Raw genomic sequence first — 23708 nt, forward strand, 5'->3', positions numbered from 1 at the left:
CAAAACTTTTTGTTAAGGGATCTTTAAATATGCATTGTAGGAAGTTGAATTTTGCCTCATCTAGGATTTCTGGCTTGAGGTAGCAATTTTTACTCAAATGGTTGAGATGGAAAGTGAATATATTTAATAAAAATGGAATCAGAAGTTATTATGTTCTCATTTGGAGACTTGAGCAAAGGGACATGGCCTTTGAGATCTGTTCCTTGCTGGCTCCCATGCATGGTGGAATCGTGGTTTTGTTTTAGGCTTCTCCTCTGTTTTAAGATGGCAACTACAGTCATGTTTTTGCTTTTAAATTAGGGCGTACATGAGAGTAGGAAATCACTGTAGTCCTGTCAGGGTCCAACATTGGATGGTATACAGGTAGCATGCTTTAAAATGGTGCTTGAGCAGGTCTGCTGGGGGAAAGAGAAGAGAACATGTCCTTACAGAAGAAATGAAACCTGCTGTTAGTTAATTTTCTGTGTTACTGGTGTTTCTGTACTGTGCTAGTAGCGGACTTTGTGAAGAGTTGGTCAGACACAAGCTGCAGGAGCTGCGAGGAGGAGGAAGGGCATCTCCTCACTGCTCCTTGGCCCCAAGTTAACTTAGTGCAGGGCACTGAGAGCTCTGTGGGGTGGACTGTTGGCAGGGGAAAATACCTTCGTGTATCAGCTGCTACAAACGTCCGCTCCATCCTGAGATGTGGATCCTCTTTCTCCTTGCGTGGTACCGTCATGAAATTGGTGACGCTGCAGAGGAGCAGTGCGTGCTTTGCTGGGCCCCAGGAACAGCAGCGGCTGGAAGGAGGAGAGGAGGTGCAGCCCCTGCTTGGAGCCTTGCGCAGTGGGACAGGAGGGGTACATGCACGCTGCTGGCTCCGAAGAGCGGGTCGGGAGAGAGGAGTGTGGAGCAGGGCTGTTGCAGATGCTGTGATAGTGCCGGCACCTGCCATCTGCAGTGCTGTTTGGTAGCATTCCAGATCTTCTGTGGTAATGAGACATTGCCTTTCACGGTAATGAAACTGTGAGATTAAGCTATGAAAATAAAAACCTGAGGCATAGAAGTCCTGAAGCAATGCTGAGCTCTGAACCGTGGTTTTGTGAAGAAAATGACACAACAGGCCTGGAGTCCTGACTCTGGAAATTTTGTAGTCTCATTTACTCTCAGGTTTCAGCTGAAATGTAAAACTGCTTGTGACCATTTCTGAGAACAGCATTTCTGCTGATGGTCTTGATGCTAAGGTGGCTTTGTAGAGCATATTCGATCTGTGTTGGGTGTGGTTGTCGCTTTTAAAAATCCTCCTTCGGTTTATCACTTTCTAAATGTGTTAGCTCCAGCACTGAAATTCACTTGGTATGTTGAGGCTTACTTCTTGGTAGTACCTAGCACAGGGTCCTTGCTGGGGAAGATGATACTTGGTTTCACTTGTCAAAGACAACTTCTGCAGCCACAGGCTTTCCCTGTTTTATTTCCCACTTCTGTGACCTGCACTGGCTACCCAGGAGCAAGTTAATTTATTCATAAGGAAAATTATTAATTCCAAGTCTGATTTGATCCAACTTGATGTGTTGTGATGAGTGCTTTTGATAAAACTGTGTCCTGTTTGCTTCTGAAGCTTTTATTTGCAATCATACTTTTTTTTTTTTAGTGCTACTGCTTGTTAAAATAGTTTTTCTGTCTGTTGGACAGCAGTTTGATTGGCGGTTGCATCCATGTACATAGACTATATGTTCAAGTATCATTAGTGTGCATAGAAACAAATACAGATTCTTTAAGTTTGATTTTTTAAAAAACCCTGGAATTATTTAAATTGAAATTGCGTAGTATCAAAACTACAAATTTTGAAATCGGGCATTTTCCTTCTTAATGTTCGCTCTAGCCTGCCGTTGACAATTTGACTAGCAGGGGTTTGTTTGCTCATGGAAGGAAGCCTGACACTCTGTGTCTGTAAGAAGTATGAATGAGATGCCACTCTCTTTGCATTTTAAAAATAGGAACCTAAGGTTAGACCAGCAAGTCTATTTTTAATCCTAAATCTAGGAGATTGGCTAAAGTTTCACAAGTGATGTGCACTGAAGAGCACTGGTTGAGTTGGAGATGTGTTGGAGTTCCTGCTTGCTCCAGGAAAATGTGATCTATAACTAGGCGTTGATGTGCTGATAAATAGGTTTAGCTCCTAACCTTTAAACTTCTGCATTGGTGGGGTGGAGAGTGTCCTTGGAAATAAATGTCCTTGGTGTTAAGCTGGGCTTTATTGTAAATCTCTAACGTCTGGAGGTGGTGTGGGCCCTCACTGGCTGATGGGGTCTGAGTTTGTCCTATGCTTGTGTTGGCATTCGAGAGAGAGCTGCCCTTTCTGTGTGTAGCTTGTCGTATAGGAGCTCTTCTGAGAATGGGTGTAATATGTTACCTTTTCCTGTATTGTGTACAATTTCAATGACATGACAAAGGAAGGAAATAAGTAGGAGTATGCTTTTACGTATTAAAAGCATTTTATATTATTAACTTAAAAAAAATGTTATATTTGTGAAGTACCTTTGTCCCCCCTCCACTACTTCCGCTTTAATTGTTGTATTGCCTGCAGTGGTGGTTCTCTGGAATAGGAGTTCAGTTTCAAAAAAGAGTTTGGAAGATAGTGCGAGGTTTTTCCCCTTTACCTGACTTAAGTGCTCAGCCAGTTTGAGTGTCCCGCTCAGATTTTATTCAAAGACTTTCCTATAACTTATGCATGGAATATGAGTCGGCAAAGAGGACTTGTTTGAATAAATCAAGCCTCTTAGCAATATTATGGAAGTATTTATTGTAACTTTGTTAAGACTGCATTGACTTTCAGACTTTATCTCCAGGAGTGACATCCTTCATGCATTGAAATTAGTTTCCAAATCTGGTGTTCTAACAGATGAATCTTTGCAGATTTCTCCAGTAATTTTCCTGATACAGATACTTACAGATGATTTTTTTTAATCTTTGTTAATTGCCTAAGATACATATGCAGTGAGTGTACCTTTTGGTTTAAAACACCTTTCTCTCCCATGGCGGGTAGCTGAGTATTGTGTCCTTAATTATGTTCATCCACAGGTGCTTTGTCTTGTACCGCTTAGCAATGGAAGTACTCTTCCTTGAGACCATGGAAATGGTGTGATTTTCTTTTTTCTTTTGGAGCTAGTAGTTGCTAAGCACTTATGCAGTCCGCTTTGCCCCCTCTGGCTCTCGACAGGTTGCTGTCTAGGGCTCTATTCTGTGCATCTCAAATCTTGGCATTGGCTCAGGGTTGTCTCTTGGACGACATCTGAGAGTTCTGCGTTGTTCTTTTTTTTTCAAGCCAGAGAACGAGACTGGTGGTGACTCTGACAAAAAATGTAGTAGTTTCACTTAAAAAGTCTAAACCAGGATACTGTACCATTTCTATAATATAGTTACTATGGGGAAGCTGAGAAACCAGTTATTTCATAGTGCTGGTGGTACATTTCAACTTAAAGGCTACTCAGAATGTGAAGGGTCCCTTAATCTGGTGGCTGCTACATTGCTGCTGGCAGTTTAACTCTTGCATATCACCTTCTGTTGAGCAGCCACCGTATCGTGTCGTGTCGTGTCGTGTGAGATCTAATACTTAAATGCCCTAAGGATTCAGAAGTAGAGGTAGGAGTCATTTAGTCATTTTCTTTCCATTTGAGCACTCTATTTTATCTCACCATGAACACTATATGTTACTGGCAGAATATTTACTTGCTCATGCTGCCTGTCTTTGTACAGAGGATAGGAAGTTGCCAAACTGTTGTCTGGGACTTGGGAGCCGCAGGATCTTCACATTCTTCCTTCATCTTCTTATCCAGCTTGTGACTTTAGGCAGCTGTGTTCATGCTATAGCAGAAGTAATAAAGAGTCAACAATCTGTTCTGTCTGGTTTCTTTATTTGGCTGATAATGCCCAATATTCTTGTAGTCTGTGTGCTGTAGATAGTAGATGGAGAAAGCAGGATAATGCTCAAGATCTTGCATTTAAAAACCAAAACCAAACCTGAATGACTTGGCAAAAAAAACCCCACTGTCTTAAATGTTGAAGAGTAAAATAAGCAATTCTTAATAGCTTCTGTTTGCAACCAGTTATAAATACAAAGGAACTTTTTGGGACACCCTGTTGTGTGTTCTTCCCCTGCCAAGTCAACGGTCCGGCTGTCTGGTGGCATCTGAATAGGCTGGGAATGGAGCTGTGACTTTTACATTCTCACCTGGATTTAACATGTCGTCTCATGGAAATTGCTTTAGCAGCTGGGTAGCACAGCACAGGTTGTAAAGACAGATCTCCTAATTTGTTGAGCTAGACCTGACTCTTTTAACATTTATTAACCAGGCTTTCCAGTTTTAGGTGTGTTACGTGTATATGCAGGTGGGAAGTCGGATCCTGGAAGCAACTGGACTTCAGGTTTGGGGTTGGAAAACTGGCATAAATTGTCATAACGTAAGTGAAAGAAAATAAACACCACATACTGTATCAGCAGAATTGTGTTAAATAGATTATTATTTGTTTTCGATGTTGTACAGAGAGCTCTAATAAAAGCTTGAGTTAAAGGTATGAGCATTGGTCTCATTTTGTGACAAAACAGACTCTCCTTTTTCTGGTAAATATTTTAATGCTAATAAAAACGCATGTTCACAGACAACATTTCCACATGTTCAAGGCAGAAAGAATTGCCAGGCTGTAACCTTTCAATCTGCTGCAAGGTTTTTATTTATTTGTCTGTACAGTGCCAGCCACTTGCTGTATTTAACCTGGCATGAGGGGCTCGGACGTAGGTTTGCTAGCGAGGCAGGCTGTGTCTGCCCGGGCTGCGTGCTGGGCACCCCGTGCCTGTCCTGCAGCTGCCTGGGGTGTCCCAGCCGCCTCGGTCCCTGGTGCAGGCTGGGGTGCCACTGATGGGTTTGCTTTGCTGCGAGCAGGGCAAGGGCCCTGTTATATCCTTTGCCCCTTTTGTATTTTCTGATAATTTCTTTGGAAATGTAAGAACTCAAGGTGTGTTCTTTAAATGCAGTTCTCTTGGGGAGTCTCAGTGTTGCTGTTGCAATGGGAGGGATGAACAGCTTGGAGTTCTCTTCTGCTAAAATAGATTTAATGGAGGTAGCAGGGAAATTGAAGAGTGTAAGTGTTATGACTAATGGTCAGTGAACAGAGGTTGTGGTGCAAATGTCATAGAGGAATATAGTAAATTTTAATAATTAATCCAGCTCTGGTGATACTAGTTCCTATTTGCATATATATACATATATAATCTCCGTGTTCAACAGGTTTTGTTCTCAGAGGCCATACAGAAGCTGTTCAGATAAGGATACTCGAGCACACTCTTAGCAGGCAAAAAGATGAAAGGGACTGCAGGAATCCTGTGCCGTGTCTTCAGGAAAGCTTTCTTTGCAAAGAGCGAGAGTCGAGTGTTAAGCTGAGCACAATTTTTGTCCTTGCAAGGACAAAGCCTGAACAAGTTGACAAAAGTAGAGACTGGGTGAAGAGATATTGGGGGTTTGAAGCTTCAGAAATTGTGACCGCTTTTGATGAAATAACAGTTTCTCGTGAAGGATAGCAGGTTGTTGGTTCCTGCTGTGGTCCTTCGTCAGAATGTAACTCTGTAAGGTGAAGTCTGCAGCCAGAGCTGCTGAAAAAGGGTTGGTGACCAGGACCGTGCACCTGCGGCCTGTTACAAAAGAACAAAATTGTGCAACGTGATTGTAAGGGACAGCTTAGAGGAGTGATGGGGGAAGGTGGTAAACTCAGGCTAGGTTTGGTTACAGTTGGTCTAGCAACTGCGCAAAATGTGGAAACATGGCTGCCCTGTTATTTATTTTTTGAATATAGGAATAATACAGGAAGGTTTTGCTTTAGTTCTGGAGCACCCAATATGCTATCAAGATGGCCTAAAGAAAATGTTGGTGATCATACCAACAATAAAGGGCAATTCAATGATCTGTTTATCTTTGATAAATCCTTTCAGAAGCAAGCAAATAACCTCCTGTTTACAGACCCGCTGTTCCATATGTGCGTGTAAAAATAATGCTTTAAAGAACTGCAAGTCAGCCAAAGGTTTCTGTTCTTCACATTGGACAGGATAATTCCTTTGGCAGCTGTGACTTTAATGAAATTGGTAGTATTTTTATTACTTTATTATAGAAACATCAGACTTTATTTTGCCTATCTGTAGTCTACTTTCTGGACCTTGCAGGGCAGTCTTGGAAAGATTTGGAGAATGCTAACAGTGCTGAGCCAAGGTCTCGTGTAGTTTTCTTTCCTACAGAAGGAACTAAAATTTATTTTTGCCCCTCCCGGAACAGGAATTAAAATGGCTTGGAAAAAAAAGGAATTCCAGCACAAATTGGAGATTGTGAGAAGTCTTCCACTTTGTCTTTTGTTTGTGGAGACTGAGATACTAAGAAGGCATATACTTGTGAAATACTTACTTTGTTTATACAAAGTTAGAAAATATCTTAAGTGTTATCCAAGCTTCCAACTGTTAGTGACTAAAGAGAAGACAAAATTACAAGAAAGGTCTTGAAGCTTATTTTGACTCTGAAAGGCTTAGAGAACTTACATGAAGTATGGGACTCTGGAGACTTTCTTGGACAAGCAGGACCTCTGCCAAGGGCTCCAGCAGGGAGAATGACAGGGGGATGGGGCAAGAGGGCAGAGCATAGAAGTAGGCATGTGAAATACTTTGCTTCCCAATAAAATAATTGGAATTATTAGTACAGCTGTGTACTGTCCTTCTGGTGCTGTGGGTATGGAAGAACAATTAATGGGCCTTTAGAGAAGCAGTGATGTGGTTGTTGAATCACAAAACACGAGAAGCGAGAGTCATATTCCATGTGGCAGATCAGACAGAGGCTGGTTTTATGCCTGCCCCACTCTTGCACAGTGAGAATGGAGTTAAAAAGTCCTTGAGTGGGGGAGAGGGGAGCGGGCAAAGCATTGGCGGCTTGCACGCTCCTGCAGCATCACGACGTAGTGGGGTTTTGGTGAGTTGCTTATCCAAGCGTCGTAGAAGTGATCATGCAGACATTTGCTGATCTGTGAATTTTAAACAGTTCCTTACCATCACAGATATTAAAGATTTCTTACACTGAATGCTATTCTGAGTGTTTGCTTTTGAAATCTCAGTCCTGATTTCAAGGGCAAGATTTTTTTAAAGGAGGCAAATATCTGCCATTGCGCCCTGATGGAGATGGTTGCTGATTTGTTACGGCGGGTGATCAGCTGTATCCTTCCACTGAGCTGGCAGCAGTGTCTAGCCAGAGTCTCCGACATTTTCCCCCAAAAGGATGTGGCTGTTCTAAGGAAATGTGCTTCCCCTAACATGGAGGTGTTGGGTGTTTCTGTACTGAAAGTGCGTTGCTACAGAAGAGTGAATGAAACTTGCACTGAATAGCTTGAAAGTTAATTTTCTCCAGTGCTGTTGATTTTGGTTCTGATTGAGAAATTTGCTTGCTAGGTATCTTACTAGTTTTGTGCAGAAAATACTGAGTAATGGTACGCCAAACTACTGTGATACAAAACTCACGGATGTACCTGTAATGGATTTCATTGAAATGTTTATGAGGAATCAAGTACTACAAATTGTAAGTGGACCTAAATGAAGTTGGCCCTACCCGAATAGTTTATTACATTGCGTTCTGTTTGTGCTCTAGATTTTTTTTTAAAAGAAATAAATTCGACTAGAATTTAAGACGTTTCAACTTAAGTTGTCATCCTAGATGGTTCTGTTCATTTTTTGACTTTCTACTGCCAGTGAGGAGTTCACAGAGACTCAGGCCAGGTGGAGCCTCTGTGTCCTTGGAGAGGGTGCAAATGTGTTTTCAGAAGGCTTGATGTTCTCCGCCTGGCTTACGTGCTAGAGTAAAGGACCCCAGGCAACTGCATTCAGCAAGCTTAGATCTGCTTACACGTTGGTAAGGTGTGTGTCCTGTAAGTACCCAGTCACATACAAATCTTGATTTGTAAAATGCCCCCCTTCTTCTAGATCTTAACCGCAGAAGAGCTTTTGTGATGAACTTGTGCGTTAGTAAGATGAATGGGGAATATTCACTGAAAGGATCACCAAGTTAAAATGTGCAAGGAAGCACAGGAATGACTGGTTGTTTCCTATTTATAACTGTTCACTGGGAAAGGGTTGCTGCTGCTGGGCACTTGTCTGTACCTGTTTTGTAGTTTGCATTATTCTTTCTGAATATTTTTCAGACTGAAGTGTGTAGCAGAGGGGTGCTTTTGTCCTGAATAGTTTTTCTTTATGAAATGCAAACAAGAATCTCCACTGCAAATACTGGACCTAACTGGAAGATGTGCTGAACAGCGCACTGTTTGTGCTGTAGCTGTGAGTCCTACAACAAGGAATTTGTTGCAGAAGGTTTTTAGATGAACTACATGTGCTGTCTCACCTCATAGGGAACACGCAGTTTGTATTTCTTTGAAGTGGAAAAGCACAGGTATATGTGTGAATGGGCATAGGGACCAAGGGGACATTTACTCCCTCTCCTCCTGCCTCCAGGGTATGTCCAAGAATAGCAAAGAGGACCTTTACCTTTCCTTGTTGGTGTTAGCAGTAGGTTTAGCTTGGTATTCAACGGCAGAGTTATAGGTTTCAGGCACTGAAAAACCTCTTCCCTGCAACAGGTTTTCTGCCTGCCTGTGCAGAGTGAAGCTCTGTATGGTAGACACAGGATCTTGAAATAGATTTTACTGGATGCCTTTGCATGAAGGAATTTGTTGAAATCTGATCCTTTCTGTAGCTTCTTCCCCAGTCTGTAGGGGTGTCTCTTGTCCCCATTGTCTCATGCGCTTTTGTTTTAAAATAATATTAAGCTTCAGACACCAGCTGATTTACTTTAATTCAACATCCAACTTATGTTTGATTTCATATTCAAGTGAGCCATCTGGCTTTAATGAACTGTAACTGTTTTCAATGCTGCCTCCAGTTGCTAACATCTGAATATTTCATGTGCTGAAAGGAGGTTTGAAATGCAGAAGTGAGACTGAAGAGTCCAAACTGTTTCCAAATCAGCTCTGTTCCGGCAGCACTTGTGGTCCCCTCCCCTCAGGATTTATCAAAAGGTAATCTTTGGGGTGCCAGATTGCAGATTGTCCGCATCAGCCATGGCGGGTGCTAATTACAAGTGCTCTCCATTTTGTGTACATAAAACACCAGAGCTGCTTATGAAACCCTGCATAACTACCCAGCTTCACTTGGGGAGAATATTGATCAACTTCAACAGAAGCTGCCAGTATTTGGCAACTTTTAAATAAACAGACTCTTTTGGGGTTTTGTTTTGGGGGGGGGGGGGGGGGGCATGGGGGGATGTCTTAAATATTTCCATGCTGCAAAAAAAGGTAAAGTTAGTTTTACATCAGCTAGTTCAGTTGTAGAAGTTAATTTGGAGCTGGATCCCATAAAATGAAAATATCTTAACTGCAATTAAATTTTGAGGGTACTTTGCCAGGGCTACACTGTTAGAAACCAGAGGCTTATCCCCCGATTTGTTGGACTACATGCTTCGCTCGGTGTTTTTCACAGCATTGCCATGGTTTGGCTTAGCAGTGTGACAGCTGATAGGCTTACGATAGGCCATTACCAAGAAATATTTTGATTAATGATTAAAAGGTACTTTGCTGGTTAGGTCTTTGCTGTGTGCCAAGCATCATGCGGGTTGCCAGTGACGTCGTGTTCCAACATGATTTCCTAAAGGATGGAGTGCACGGAAACTTAGACTGTCAGTCTACAGGAGGAAAGCCATCAGAAGGGGTTGGCTGGGAACGTGCCTTAGCTTACCCTGCATGGCTTTGTCCGAGAGCGTGGAAGAGGTACATGAGGAACCAGTGGAGGCTGATTGATAGAGATTGGTGCGTGTGCTTGGTTTCTTGGTAAATTTCTCATTGGAACAGAGCTGAATTGGGTGTTAGCTTGTGACCTTGTAGGTGTATGTGGAGCACAGTCTTTTTGAGCTGGAGAAGAGTAGGTTAGAAGCAGTTGGCAGCTGAGTTCCCTTCCAAATGCATTCCTGAACCTGTAATGAATAAAACTGTGTTAATATCTTCTACGCAGTAGATTTTTGTGGTGTTAGCTACCGTTCAACAGGGGGTTTTAATGAGCTCTTACCTCTTGCCACTCATACAGATTTTTATTCTCACATGTCATGGATTTTTTTAAGTTTGTTATCTTTTTGGTTGTACTTGAGAACACTGCTGAGTACTGTTGATGGATGTTTCTTTAATTCTGTTCAGATTTGTTGTCTTATTTGTATGTGAGTGAAGCTACCGGTGGTGTGTGCAGGAGACTTCAGGCAGGCTTTTCAGTGCTTTGCACTGCAGTTCCCTAAAATTCATGCCAAGAACTTCAGTTTAGTCTGCAGCACAACTTTGGCATCTCCCTTTCAGTTGAAGTAGAACTTGAGTTTGGTTTGACCTGTGTGGTATTGCCAGCTAGCAAGCCTGGATGCTCCACAGATGTGCTCAGGACATTTGCAGCCTGCTACACTTAGCATTTTCAGTTGAACCATAGAAATCCTTCACAAAATGGAATTAGGGTGCTTTGGGAAGAGTTGGGGTTTTTTTAACTTTTTTTTGTTTTTTCTTCTTTACAAGTTCTCTGTGTCTAAATGGTGGAAACACATCTTGATAAACTTGCTTTGCACACAGACCACGGGAGCCTAGAGATACTGCTATCAACAGGGACAGGGACACTGCCCTTTCTGGTCCCAGCTGTGGGCGTCCGCCTGGTCCCTGCCGTGTGCCTGGGGTTACAGGAGCTGACTCTGACAGACTGCTGAGGAACTGGGCAGGGAAGCTGGGAAGAAGCGGTTGCTCTCCCACTTAAACTTCACTGTAATAAAACTACTTCTTCAAAATACTTGAATTTTTAACAAATAGACAAATTTTCAAAGGAAAAAAATATTTTGTTACAATTTTTCAGACCAGCTGCAATTCAGAAGCCACTTATTTGAATGACAATACAAATGCAACTGCCTAAAGCTGCTTCAGCTCCGCTTGCAGTTGTGGTGGGTGGAAGGTGCTCTTTCAGAGAGAGAGGGGCTGGATAGTGGCTTAGTCATTTGTAGTTACCGGGTGTCCAGTCCAGTTATACCTTCAAAAGTGAAATCAGGTTTGCACCTTTAAAAGTGATATCATCTTGGAATATCTCTCATTTGTGATATTCATTCTGAGGTAAGATTTTTGTGTTTCCATCTGCTACGCAACTTGTATTTCTTATGGATTTTTCCATGCTGTAGTAGAAAAACCCCCCACTTAAAATAGGTTGATCTTTTTAACCATAACACCCCCCACCACCACCAAACCTCTCTACCCTCTGTTGGATAGTCTCCATAGACACTACGGATATACAAAACAAAAAAAAAAATTAAGAATTTTCAGATGTGTAGGACTTCCTTTTTTAAAACCATAGTTATTCAGAATGTGTTTAGGCGAGAAGTGCAGCCTGTGTTTTTTAAAACTGGATTTTTAGTCCTCTACATGATTTCTGGTATCTTCCTTAAAAAGAACAAACAGATGCTTCCCAGACATTCAACAAGAATGCAAAGGGTATTTGAAGACTATCTTTTTCTTTTTTTACAGGAATTTTCAAGGCAATAATCTTGTTTTCAGGGTTCCCTCATGCTCCATCTCATTGATTCATATGAAGTTGTCAGTCAAAGTGTGATATTAATAAAGAAATATGTAACCTAGGCTTTACTATGCAACTTTGCTGTAGTGGAGCATTTTGTAAGGGAAAAATACTCACAGTGCTTTGCACGTGCAGTGAGCTAGTCGGCTTCCTTTAGACCTGTGCTTCCTTGGTTTCTACCATTAATAATGAAATAATGATTTAGTTGCTCATAGGAATAGTTTTGGAAGTTACTGCTTCTCATCACAAAATGTTTTGGAGTGTACTTCTACTATCTTTTTTTTTTCCTCTTTTTTTAAACCTTTTTTTTTCTTTTTTCTTTTCTTTTATTTTTAAACCTGATCGATTGGGGGGGCGGGGGGGAATACACATCCAGGCGGGAATACCTTCAGCTTGCACAACTAGAGAAAAACTGTGTGTGTGCACATGTGTGTGTGTAGTAAAAGTGTGAAAACCAGCCAGTTGCAGGGCATTTTTTCACCTGCCATTCTCAGATATTCTACAGGGCAATATTTTCTGGTTTAGGGGTAACAGAATAAGACATTAAACAGTTCAGTCATCTGCATTTGTACAGCCTCTGTATTTGTAGGGTGGGTTTGTCAAAACAGACTGCAAAATTTTCTTGTCCTGTTGTCCCCAAAACAATCTGGGGCTCTATTGACAGAGAGGAGTATTGAGAAGAGTAAAGGGAAGTGGTGTCACTTGGAGAGGAAGGTGATTCTCAAGGACTTTGGAGAGTGGAAGGACTATGTGTTATGAGTGGGCTGGAGTTCTATCACTTGCTTGTTTTTCTCATAACACGGAATCATGATTTTAATGTAATGTAGTTAGGAGCAGTGCTCTGCTGTTGTACAGGGCTGCTTCTTCTTGAAGAACCATTGGCATGGGTGAAGTCAGTACATCTTCTAAGTATCAGAATGACAGGTAACTGCCTGTGTTGAATGTCTCAAAATATGTTTTGCCTTATGAACTGCCATAAAAACCAATGAAAATTTTAGGACTGCCAAAATACTATAAAATAAAATTAAAATAAAGTACATCTCTTGATAATATCTTGGCATACAGAGTGTTAATTTTTTTTTCCACTTACATGAGACAACATTTTGCTAATAAATGAGCTACTGTGTCATAGCAGAACAGTTTCACTGGTGTCTTCCAAGTCCAAAGTGATGAAGTGATGGCTCCTTGGTTGAACTGTTAAGAATTGAGTAAGTTTAAAATGCATGCATATATTTAAATTTGTCTTATAGCCATTCAAGACCAGAGTTGCAAATCACTGGAAGGCTTGCGGAAACCAAATGGCTAAAGTATTAGAATCCCACAGCCTGAGCAGACGTTTTGTGAGCCTTGTTGTGCTTTTCCTTTGCCGGTGTCAGTTGGCTTTCTTGACTTCAGACACTTACGTTGGTCCAGGTGACAACGGAGCTTGATTCTTGTTTTGCCTTGTTCCTAAGCCATGACTTGATTAGTTCCCTGCCTCTTTGGCCTTGTGAAGGGTTGAAGGAGCTTTTGAGAGGGGTGGAATTTTTGGGGGTTGAAAATCAGCTTTCTAATTGAATGACTTAGGAAATATTATTTTTTTGCTAGAATCTATTTGGTCTGCAGATGAGTGTGGAATAGCTAACCATACATAAATGCAGAGAGATGCCCTTGGTTTTGACTTGTTGCTGGAGTAATGTTTTTAATATATCTTAATATATCTTTTTACTTTTAATATATCTTAAAAGTAGTTAAAATCTGATAAAAGATTTTCTTACCAGTTGTTCCTTTTGGGTTTTTTTTCAGGTTCCCTTCTTGAATGTTCTGGCTGCCAGTAGGATTGAAGGTGGGAGACAACTCATGACCACCAAACCGTGACAGCCTGGGATTCCCCTGCTTCTGGCTGCTCGAAATAACCACTGGGCTACTGTGGAGATGAATGGAGAACAGCAGTATGATGCAGGTAATAGCCTAGCTGAGCTCTGTGGCTAGCAGCTCTCAAAAACACTTGGCAAATGAGATGGAACAAAGATAAGCACAGGGAATAGTGCATGTGTCTGATGCTGTATACTGTCTATGGGGAGAAACTCAAAGCTCAGCGGCTTTAACACTATTATTTTAAGGCATTTGTCTGTTAAAGTGCTTAATATTATCTTGTTCTATCCTTGTGTTCATCTTGTTCTTAATATTTCAACAAGGTTGTGCTGCTAGTTTAAAAAGTTGGATAACTGAAGCTATTTGCTGCCTTTGTAATCTGTCCTGGTTTTCTGCGGTGCCTTGGTGTGCCTGCTTTGATGCCTTTGGAATATCAACTCCTAACCTGCTGCAAAGTGGTGCATTATGATAAATTAGCTCAGATTTTGGTTCACCTTGAAACACCAGGCTAAGAGTGTCAGTCTGGGGTGGCTGGGGATGCTAACAGCTTTCCCAAACAGTTCTGGGATTGTACACTCTTAATGAGGTTAAGGCCCATCCATTTTTCTGACTTGCCTGGCATTGTTTATTCCTTTTCCTTGAGGAGGTCCCTACTTATAGTGCTGGTTAACATGAAGTCAATTTTATTTTGTAGTTAACAGTGTGAACAGTTGGGTTAGGATTTTATCTGAGTATTACTTTCCTTTGGTACTTGTCCCACAAGCAGCTCTTCTCGTAGCACAATTTGCTATTGGTGGTTTTTGTACCTTTACTTCATGGAAGTCTAAGCTGTCAGTGTTACTCAAGAAATGTTAAAGATTATTTTAATCTGCAGTGCTTTTAGCAGAATGCTATGATCTGCTTTGTGATGCTGAAATATGCTTTTTGATTATTAATTATAGCCAATCGCTCGAGTTGTTGTCAACATTATATCCTCAAATAAGCAAGAAAAACCAGCGCGCACAAGTACGCAGAATGTCTCCGGGCACATGCAAATACTGTTTCCTAGTAGAAATTGCTAACTTCTGTCACGTAGTGTAAGAAAGAGAAAAGGCTTTGAGCAGCTGAGAACAGTAAGGAGATGTATATAGGGTCAGCGATGGGATGTTCACAGTCTGATAGTACCTCCCTCTGTACTAAAAACTATATTGAAATTTTTCCGTCTTCCTCAAAAAGTGTCAGAGGTCACCCAGTCTTCTCTGGGTGCTTCTGGAATCACTAGGAAGGGTTTGATATTGTCTTGAAATTACTCAACAGCTATTTTCTTGAGCATCCTTTTAGTGCCTGGTTTGAGTACAGGTGGCTGTGAAAAGCAAACAATAACTGAAGAGAGCTTTACTTGCTGAGTTCAAATATATTTTTCAGCAGATGCTACCCGTGTAAGCATAAGCACATTGGTTTTGTTGTGCCCTCTAATAGTATTTCCTGAAGTGCTTTGAGTTAGACCAGTCCCAACCACTACTGGAACATTCCCTTTATTTTCTTTGACTGGTGTAATTTTTTCCACTTGATGACCTTTAGCAGGTTTTGGAGATTCCCCTCTGTCTTTTTCGTTTTTATGTACTGGCTCTCTGCCTGCAAGAACCCAGACAGTGGCCAGGGTTGTTGATTGTGATGCTCTCCTGCACTACAAGGGGAAAAGACAACTTTCGTTCTTGTCACAGTCTTTCTCAGCTGCTGAAGTTCAACCTGTCTTTATTTATTCATGGTCTTGCAGCTGGTGTAGATGGAAAAGATTAACTGTTATTAAAATCAGATTGAAATATATCTAAGTTTTGGGGTGAGAAACCTTTAGCTTAGCCTTAATTGAAGGTCTTGCAGACTTCAATGTGATGTACTTAAATGTCCAATATGACAGTCTTCAACTAAATCACATTAAAGATGCATGAAAATTATTTGCAGTGAGAATTTAACTCGAATCCAAAGATTAAAACAGTCTGACATAGACTGTTTCCATTACAGGTGTTTTTGAAGGCTAATATCCTTAATATTTCACTTCCATCTTGTATCCAAATGGTGTAATTTGGTATTCTTTCTCTTCCTGTATTTAGCAGAGAGCACCAGGACAGAATTGATGGTAAAATCCAAAAAGGAGGAGTTAGCGTTGAGAGTAATCCTAGTAGAAATAGTGATAAATGGGAAATGATGTAGCTACCTAAGAAACTTCTAACATTCTACAGACAGTTGTCTCACCTCCAGAGTGGATAAACATTCACCACAGATCTCTTTTCTTGAGAAAATTTTTGTTAGCTTGACTTGAAAATTTTACTGACAAAAACTAGTTGTGCAGTGAGGCTAGAGAGATAAGAATCGCATCTGGTTTCTTTCCCTGCCTTTGGCAAAGTTGAGCTTTGCCACTGAGCAGATGTGGCTCAAGCATCTTGTCTCATATAGAAAAATATATCTCCATGTAGTAAAAAGTTTAATTCGTTTAGGACTTGTAACAATTTTGTTCTATTGAATTAAGGATATGGGGAGAAAAGAGAGAATATATATATATATATATATATACATATGTACAGTCAGGCAGCATTACATTAATAAGTTGTGCTTAGGGGTTAAATGGATTAAATAAGGTTTTGGTTGTTGTCATCTGTCATATTAATTTGTGAGTTTTCTCACAGTACAAGTGAGTTTCTAGTATAAATATCTGAGGTTTTGTTGAGTAGTTTGAGCTGAGGCTGATCAGGACGTTTAATACAGACATATGGCCCCTCAGGAATGTAGCTTCATTAAACTGGTCCTGTGTGTAGCCCAGGATCTGCTAACCCACGAGGACGGTGCTGTGCAATAGGGTCTTGCAAAAAATACCAGCAGACTAGATCAAAGGCTTGATTTAAAGAGGGCCCTGCTCTGCTGCAGCTATCCTGCCAATAAAACCAGAAAAGCGATTGAGTTCTGACTCTCTACTATTTCTAGCTAGCATGAGCCTTACCAGAGAGATGGTCCTTCACCTTGGAGTGTTTCTGCATTCAAATCTTGAAAAACAGATACTTGATTTCTGAGATTTTTCATGGTTTCTGTAGTCCTGCCACACCCTGCAATTAAAAAAGCAGTTTACTGCTCTCGCTGTGAAACCTCATACAGCATTTTTGCTTGGAGCTTTATTCAATGAGCTTTTCATGCCCACGTTGGTTTGGTAGGTGCTGTGCAGGGCTGTGTGTGAGAAGCAGCAGATAGATTTGTTAAATCCTGTAGCTCGGCACAGCCATCGGCTGTCAGCCTCCCGAAGGAAGGAAGGAGAGCCCTGAGCTCCCCAGCTCTGTGTGCTCGGTGGTTGAAGTGCAAGGCTGATCACCTGGTCTGTTTTGATTGTAAAACTTTAGCGAAGTGTAAACGCAAGCTGGGCTGAGTTGACCTCTTGCTGAATGAACGAAACAGTGAAAGTTCTGGGTGCTTTTTATAATAAGTTTTTAAAATAATCCCTCTAACTCAACGAAACTCTCCAAAATAGAGCAGGAAGAGTATTAAATTTGCAATGAGTGTTGGACAAGAATTTCTGATTCTATTTTTTTCCTATGAAAAATTAGTTGCAAGAGACCTTCTGGGTGTGCTGGAGAGATTTGGGTGCTGTACAAAACAAAGCAATCTGAGCCCTTCTCACGGCAGCGCAGACCAGGAGGGAAACAGCTCTTTTTAGATTTGAAAACATACGGGCTGCAGAGCCCACGGATTAGTGGAGCGACGAAGGACCTGTGGTAACGCTGATCCAGTTGGGAACTGGTTTTAACCGTAGTTAGAGGCGAAAGGGTAGCTGGAGCAGCATGCAAACTGACTTTCTCAGGAGCTCCTTGTAGCAATTAAGTGGCAACATAAGTTACTAATTGACCCTTTCAGTGTGTTAAGTGACCTGTGCCTCATTTAAGGAGCTTAACTACCCCTTAGACAGTTATCTGATGATAACAGGTTATTGAAGACTCGGGGCTGCAAGCAGCTTGGTAAAGAGCATGGCTGGAAAGCCTCAAGATCTGCCTGGTATTCCCAGGTCGAGCTGCTTGGCTCTCAGACTTGTTAAAAAGCACGGAGCAGTCACGTTGCTTTATGTTTCCCTTCGAACAGGAACGCATTAGGCGTTGCAAGCAGTTCTTTTTACACGCAAAGTGCTTTTTGGAGCTGGGGGAAAGCGGGGTTGTTGCTGCTGTTGAGCAGCTGGGTGCTTTTCGGTGGGAAAGGGTGAGCTGCTTTCTCTGGGCAGGAGGAAAACCAAAGTTCGCTCTTGGTTTTAACTGATAAATGTTGTTTTCGACCTGATATTTCTTCCCACTTTGGTTCTGCAGCTGTGAACTTAAACATTTTAATGGTTATATTAACGTAAAGTGTTGTTTTAATGAGTTAAGAAATCTTAATCTGTTTTAACAACATTTTGCAATGAAATTATGTTTTTCTTAGAATGACTTGCAGCTAAAGCTTTGATCAACTCCACGCTAATTTGCAAACAGCTGTGGTCTGTACCTTAACCTCTTTATTCCCTCAAAATTTTAAAAATAAAACTACTTAGTTCTGTCCTTCTCTGGGTATAGTACTTCAGTAAGTTAAAAATTATCCCCTAAAAGTGATGGTAATATTCAAGCTCTGAATTTTTTGAGCTGTGAGGCTTATGAAAGGCTAACATAACCAACTGTGGTTGTTTAAAACTAGCAAAATGAAATTGGGTTTGGGAGAGATAAGAGCTGCCTTTAAAAGAGATACTGTCATCAGCAAACAAAAAGCTAACTGAATATACATTTCTAAATTTTGGGAAATGATAATTCCTTGAATTACAATGAAAAGTCAAATATGAGCTTAGCAATCAGTTTCAGGATAAAATGCACATACTTTACACTCAAGCCTTGTAGGTTTTTTAGACTGTTTAACGTAGCTCAGACTTTTGGGCAAATATTTACCCCTCTCTGCTTGAGGACTAAGAACTGTTGTGGAGCATACTTAGCAGATTGTCAGCATGTCCACGGGTCTGATAAAGGCATGTAATAGTATTTCATTCATTTTTTTTGGACATGTAATGTTTCCTACTCCAGCTCCCACTCCTTGAAAGAACGGTTGCCACCTGTCCTGGGAAAGGCTGAGTGTTAGGAAGTGTTGGTGTCCCTGTAACCTTTGCTGAGCTCTCTCCATGCTTGTGATACACAGAGATTTTTCTGTTTTCAAGTACAAACAAGGTATCAGGTTTCCTGGTCTTAAGAGATGGAAATCTCTTGTGTTCATTCATAAAGGCAATGATGGCGCAGATAGTAGGATCGGGCTAAAAATGAAAATGAACAGCTTTGCTTTTATGTCGTGTCACTGCTGTCCTGTTCTGCTGCTGAACCTGAAGCTGTAGTTTGTGTACCGAGGTTAAAATGCCGCTTATCTGAGGTGCGACCCTCCCTGGTCATCTCACACTGTGCCTGCAGGAAAAATATAATGTGGCTGTGTGCTGAACTAAATAGGGGACTAGAAATCCAACCTGTGTTGGTTGTGACATCTTTTCGGCAGAGCAGCTTGGAGAAAACGGGAATAGAAGAGGAGCAGAGAAGTGAGCCAAGAACTGCAGGGGAGACTGGGGCTGGGGGACGGGGTTGACAACAATAGTAGAAAATGTGACTAATTGGTAGTGTGGCTCACTACAGCTGCTTGCTTCCCTAACAGCCTGAGTGAGTTCTGAACTGTGGCTTGAGTGGTTTTAGCACATTTTTGCCTTAATTGCATCTAGAAATGAGATGTTCCTCATCTAAAGAGGGTGTTACACCTTATGAGCTGGGTTTTTTTACATGATTAATTTAAGTGTTCTTGATTTCAGTTGTGTCTCAAGCTGTTTTCCTTAGAACTACCCTGAATCCTTCTCTGTGCTTTTGGTGGTATATTTATAACATCTAAATAAATATTATCTAACTTAAAAGAGCGAAGAGTTGTATTTCAGTTTTTTTTTAGTCTGTCTTTTCAAACCTCTTACTATCGGTATTGCTGTTTCCTGGATGGTTTTTAATTTAATACACTGATGGTCTGGTGTACCCAGAGTTTTGAGTCTTTTAGATTCGTTGATACAAATACAGAACTCGTCTGCTTATGTTCTTTTCTCACAAATTGTAAACAATTTATACTTAGCCAAAATCCTTAGGACCTCACTATTTTTTCAGACCAGATCCAACTTAAAGTGCCTTTCACGTAGAAAGAAAGGCTAAGTAGTTTTGTCTGTGTGTTGAAACATATAACTGAAGTTCACTGCGCACTTGTGTTGTCAGTCATCTGGAACTGAAATGGGTTTTGCTGTAATTCTTAGAGCCTAAAACTTAAGCCAACAGGTTGTGAAGTAGAATGTTTTTTGCTTCCCTTCCAGATGGTGGTTCCAGTGTGGAAGAAGTGGAATTCAATTGGGATGAGTATCTAGAAGACACAGGAGCAACTGCAGCCCCCCATGGATCTTTTAAACATGTGAGTAAGGGAGTGTGTGTTTGCTTACCATCTCCTACACTGTGTTTTTTGATACACTGAGTGTTTTGGATTTCTTTGAACGAGTTGATGCTCTCAAATCTGGAAGACTAACTAGCATCATGTTTCTTAGACTAACAAGAAAGGAGGAATTTCACCTTTTTATTGCTGTTTCTCATCTTCCTCTCTCTGCGTAGCACAGGGTAATCCCATCCACAAGTGCTGAAAGTTAAGGGGCTCCTGGTCTTTTCTGCACCAGAAGATAAGCTTGATTTTTCTCATAAAGCTCAACCTGGCCAGTTTCTTTCTTCATTTGGTGATTGCTACTGGGCAACTGCTGTGGAGGAGCTAGCTTTAGAAAGCTGGTAGTATAGTTCTTGAACAGTAGAATTAAAATATGCTTTCAAAGAAGATTTTAATGGTGACTCTCAAGGAGGCCAAGGAGAAAACTAGAGCTCTGCCAAGCAGAAGTTAGAATACTGATTAGGATAATTGTTGGTTGCAGGCTTAATGGATAGGATGAAGTCTTGATAAGCCCTTGTCTTTATGCTTGGATATCTTTAATCATATGTTTGTTGGTAAAATCCTGGAGTGTACTGTCCCATTGAGTGAGATCTGAATGTGAAGTCTGCCTTCTTGTACTGGGTCATAGAGTCGTATAATAGTTTGGGTTGGAAGGGACCTTTAAAGGCCGTCTAATCCAGCCCCCTGCAAGTAGCAGGAATATCTCCAACAGATCAGGTTGCTCAGAGCCCCATCAGAGCCCTTGAGTGTTTCCAGGGATGAGGCATCTGTCACCCCTCCAGGCAACTTGTTCCAGTGTTTCACTACCCTCATTGTGAAAAATTTTTTCCTTGTATCTGTTATCAGTGAAGGTGTGCTGTATAGAGCTGGTTTCCAAACCTCTTGGTTTGTGTACTGAGGTTAAAATGCCGCTTCAGTAAGTTAAAAATTATCCTCTAAAAGTGATGGTAATATTCAGGCTCTGAATTTTTTGAGCTCTGAGGCTTATGAAAGGCTAATATAACCAACTTTATTAAAGTTACTGTTCAGTAGTCCTTCAAAGTCTGGCTGTGGGTCTTTTACCATGGCAGTGAGGGTGGTGATTTGTGTGTGGCTTAAGAAGCACTCCATGGTGCTCAGGCTTTGGGGCCCAGTATCACTACTTTCAGTACAGGAGACTTAAATCAGCAGGAAAACAAACTGAGGTCTGTTCATGAAGGATCACAAAGCATTTTGAGTCCAAAGGTAACCGGCAGAAGTGTAAAACCTTAAAGAATCTATTAAAGTATGGTAATGGCGTTAGTAGTAAAGATGCACAATAGACTTCACAGAGGCTCTTCCATACAGTGGGAGGTAATTGTAAGCTTTTTGTTCAGAGTAAACATGCATGTTTCTCGTTTCTGGAAGGGAGAGGCCTATGCTTGCTTTGTTTCTCCTTAGTGTACTAAGGCTCTAGCAAGAGCAAGCTTGCTCAGAGTGGTGGTGCCCGCGCAGCCCACATTGAAGAGCAGTATGGAATCGCAGCAGTGGCAGTAGTGTGAGGAGTACTCCTCTGGTGTGGTTTATCTCACGTAATCTCTGTTAAAGAAGCTTGGTATCATAGCTCAACATTATACAAACTGATTGTCATGCCGGCTTTCCAGTGGTGGCTGACTGAATTAACATTGCAGCTGTTATTTTGTTAATTGCCAGGAAAAACACTTTGAATGACTTTGTTACCCCTGCACTGCACTCTTTGCCAACTCGTCTGTGTCAAACGAGATCTGAATCCTGTGGTCATGATCAGTAAAAATACTGGGCTGGCCACCCTCCGCACCCCACCTCGGGGAGCTGGCTGGGGGACCCGGGATGCCAGGAGCACTGCACAGGGGGTCACAAGTGAGCATGAAAGTAGATGCCTGCACGTTCAGAAGGGGAACCGTTGGGCGTTTGCTAGCAGAGTTCCCTTGTCTGCGAGCCAGTTTTGTTGTTCTCTGTAGTGAGCTTGGCATAAAATTTTGGAAAGTTAATGCTGACACTGAATTGACAAGCAGAGAGAGGAGCATATTTACAGTAGCGTCACATTGCCTAGATCTCACTGTTAGTAGAAATTCAATAGTGCACGGTCACATGCTCAGGATTTCTGCTGTCCATTAGAAGGTAGTGGTTTGGAAAAGGTAGAGGAGGAGAACCTCAGTGCCTCCCAGTGGACAGTTCACAGCCTGTCTATGTGACGAAGCCCTAAGAAATTGTTAGTGGGATTCCAGAATCTATCAGGTGAGAGATTTTCAGTGGACACCATACAGGCACTGATGTCTCTGCTAGCATCTAGTGGTCTCTCCGGCTGGAGTCTGCGGTGCTAGTTGCTTGACTTGGAGTGACATATTTTTGTCGTCTGCCATCTGGAGAGCTAAGAGGGAACTACTTTGAAAAAACAGAGTGGAAAAAACTAAGCTGAAAAATAGTATTGGCAGAAGAGCAAATGGATGCGTATAAATAACTAAGTTAATTAATTTAAATACATTTTAGATGAAAGCTTAAGGTTTTTGTTTGGTTCTTTTTAAATATTAGAGTGGTGAGACTGTGACCAGCCTCCCATTAGGAGTAGCGGATGAGAAATACCTAACTCATGTTGTAGGAGAGTACGTGATGAGGTTAGGAAAATGTAATCCATGATTACACAGCCTGTCATAGCAAAGAACTAGACCTGCTGATGGGAGGAAGGTCCTTTTTATATTTGTGTGCTTTTCTTAATTCTGCAATTTTTGCTCTTACTATAAGCAAGACAGATTGGAAAATGTAAGCTACTTCCTCAAAACATGTTCTAATGTTTAATTTGCTTGCATTTTAAAAATTAAACAATACTGAGATGCAAGTAACTGGTTTGCATACAGTGTAGGAAGAAAAAGAGCTTGCCAAGTACCTGGAGTTGCACTGGGTGCCAGTGTTGTCACTCCCCCCCAAAGTCTAAATACACTTTACTTAGAACTGCTTAATTCTCTTTTTAAATTCCTTTCTGCAACTTATATATGTGTGTAAATATATATTAAAACTAACCTCACCTGAACACATCTATTAGCAGTGTGTTCTTGCATGCTCTTAATACCTTTTGTCTGTTCTTTATCATTATCTCCTGAGCTGACCCAGATCCCCGGTCCTGACCTGTGACATGGCCCAAAGCGGGGAGATAACGCTCCATGGGAGCTGCCCAACCTGTGCTGTCACTGACCGCTCATGGTCATCTCCGCTTGCCATACGTTCAGCAGGAGGTTGCCGCTCTCAGACCCACTGCTCCAAGGAAAATACTCTCAGAGCTTCCACAGCATCTCCAGCTAGCCAGTCTGCTCAGTGAGCCAGCCTAAAGAAACGAAGTTTTGTGCTTTAAACTGCTTAGTGGTGTCGTCTTGCCCAGCTGCCAGGAGAGGGTGCTAACTTCTTGGTCTCTGCTGTATCCACCGGGGAACATAAATGACAGTGTTTGAAAAATGCGCCTGACTCGGGGAAGGCTCCATCTGTTGCTGTTGGTTTCCTTCAACGCAGCTCTCTCCACCGAGGGGCTTTGCTGAAAGTTCGGGCGTGGAGAGCTGCACAGATTCCCCAATTCCTCAGACTTTGTGTCGAGCTCATGGCTTTTCTTTCAGGAATCAGAATATGAAGTTTTTAGTAATATCTTCAGCAAGACAACTGTCTTTTCGAAGAGATGATCTCTGTAATATCACTTGGAAATATCTGCGTGTTTTGGGCCCTGCTGATTTTGTTCTTAAGAAGGATTTTCTCTAAGTGAAGGGTATTAACC

The 23708-nt window shown here is 41.5% G+C and overlaps 1 protein-coding gene across 1 annotated transcript in view; it reads left to right on the forward strand.

Annotated features, from left to right (window-relative positions):
- Window positions 1-13438: 13438 nt before the first annotated feature.
- Window positions 13439-23708, forward strand: part of SFMBT1 (Scm like with four mbt domains 1) — a 34055-nt gene continuing 23785 nt past the window's right edge. The window contains exons 1-2 of the mRNA XM_010126115.2: window positions 13439-13574; window positions 19839-19933. Coding sequence (XP_010124417.1) covers window positions 13547-13574; window positions 19839-19933 — 123 coding nt within the window. The 5' untranslated portion in view covers window positions 13439-13546. The remainder of the gene's footprint in view (window positions 13575-19838; window positions 19934-23708) is intronic.

Source organism: Chlamydotis macqueenii, chromosome 10 (genome assembly GCF_036417535.1).
Source record: "Chlamydotis macqueenii isolate bChlMac1 chromosome 10, bChlMac1.mat, whole genome shotgun sequence".
Lineage (NCBI taxonomy): Eukaryota > Metazoa > Chordata > Aves > Otidiformes > Otididae > Chlamydotis > Chlamydotis macqueenii.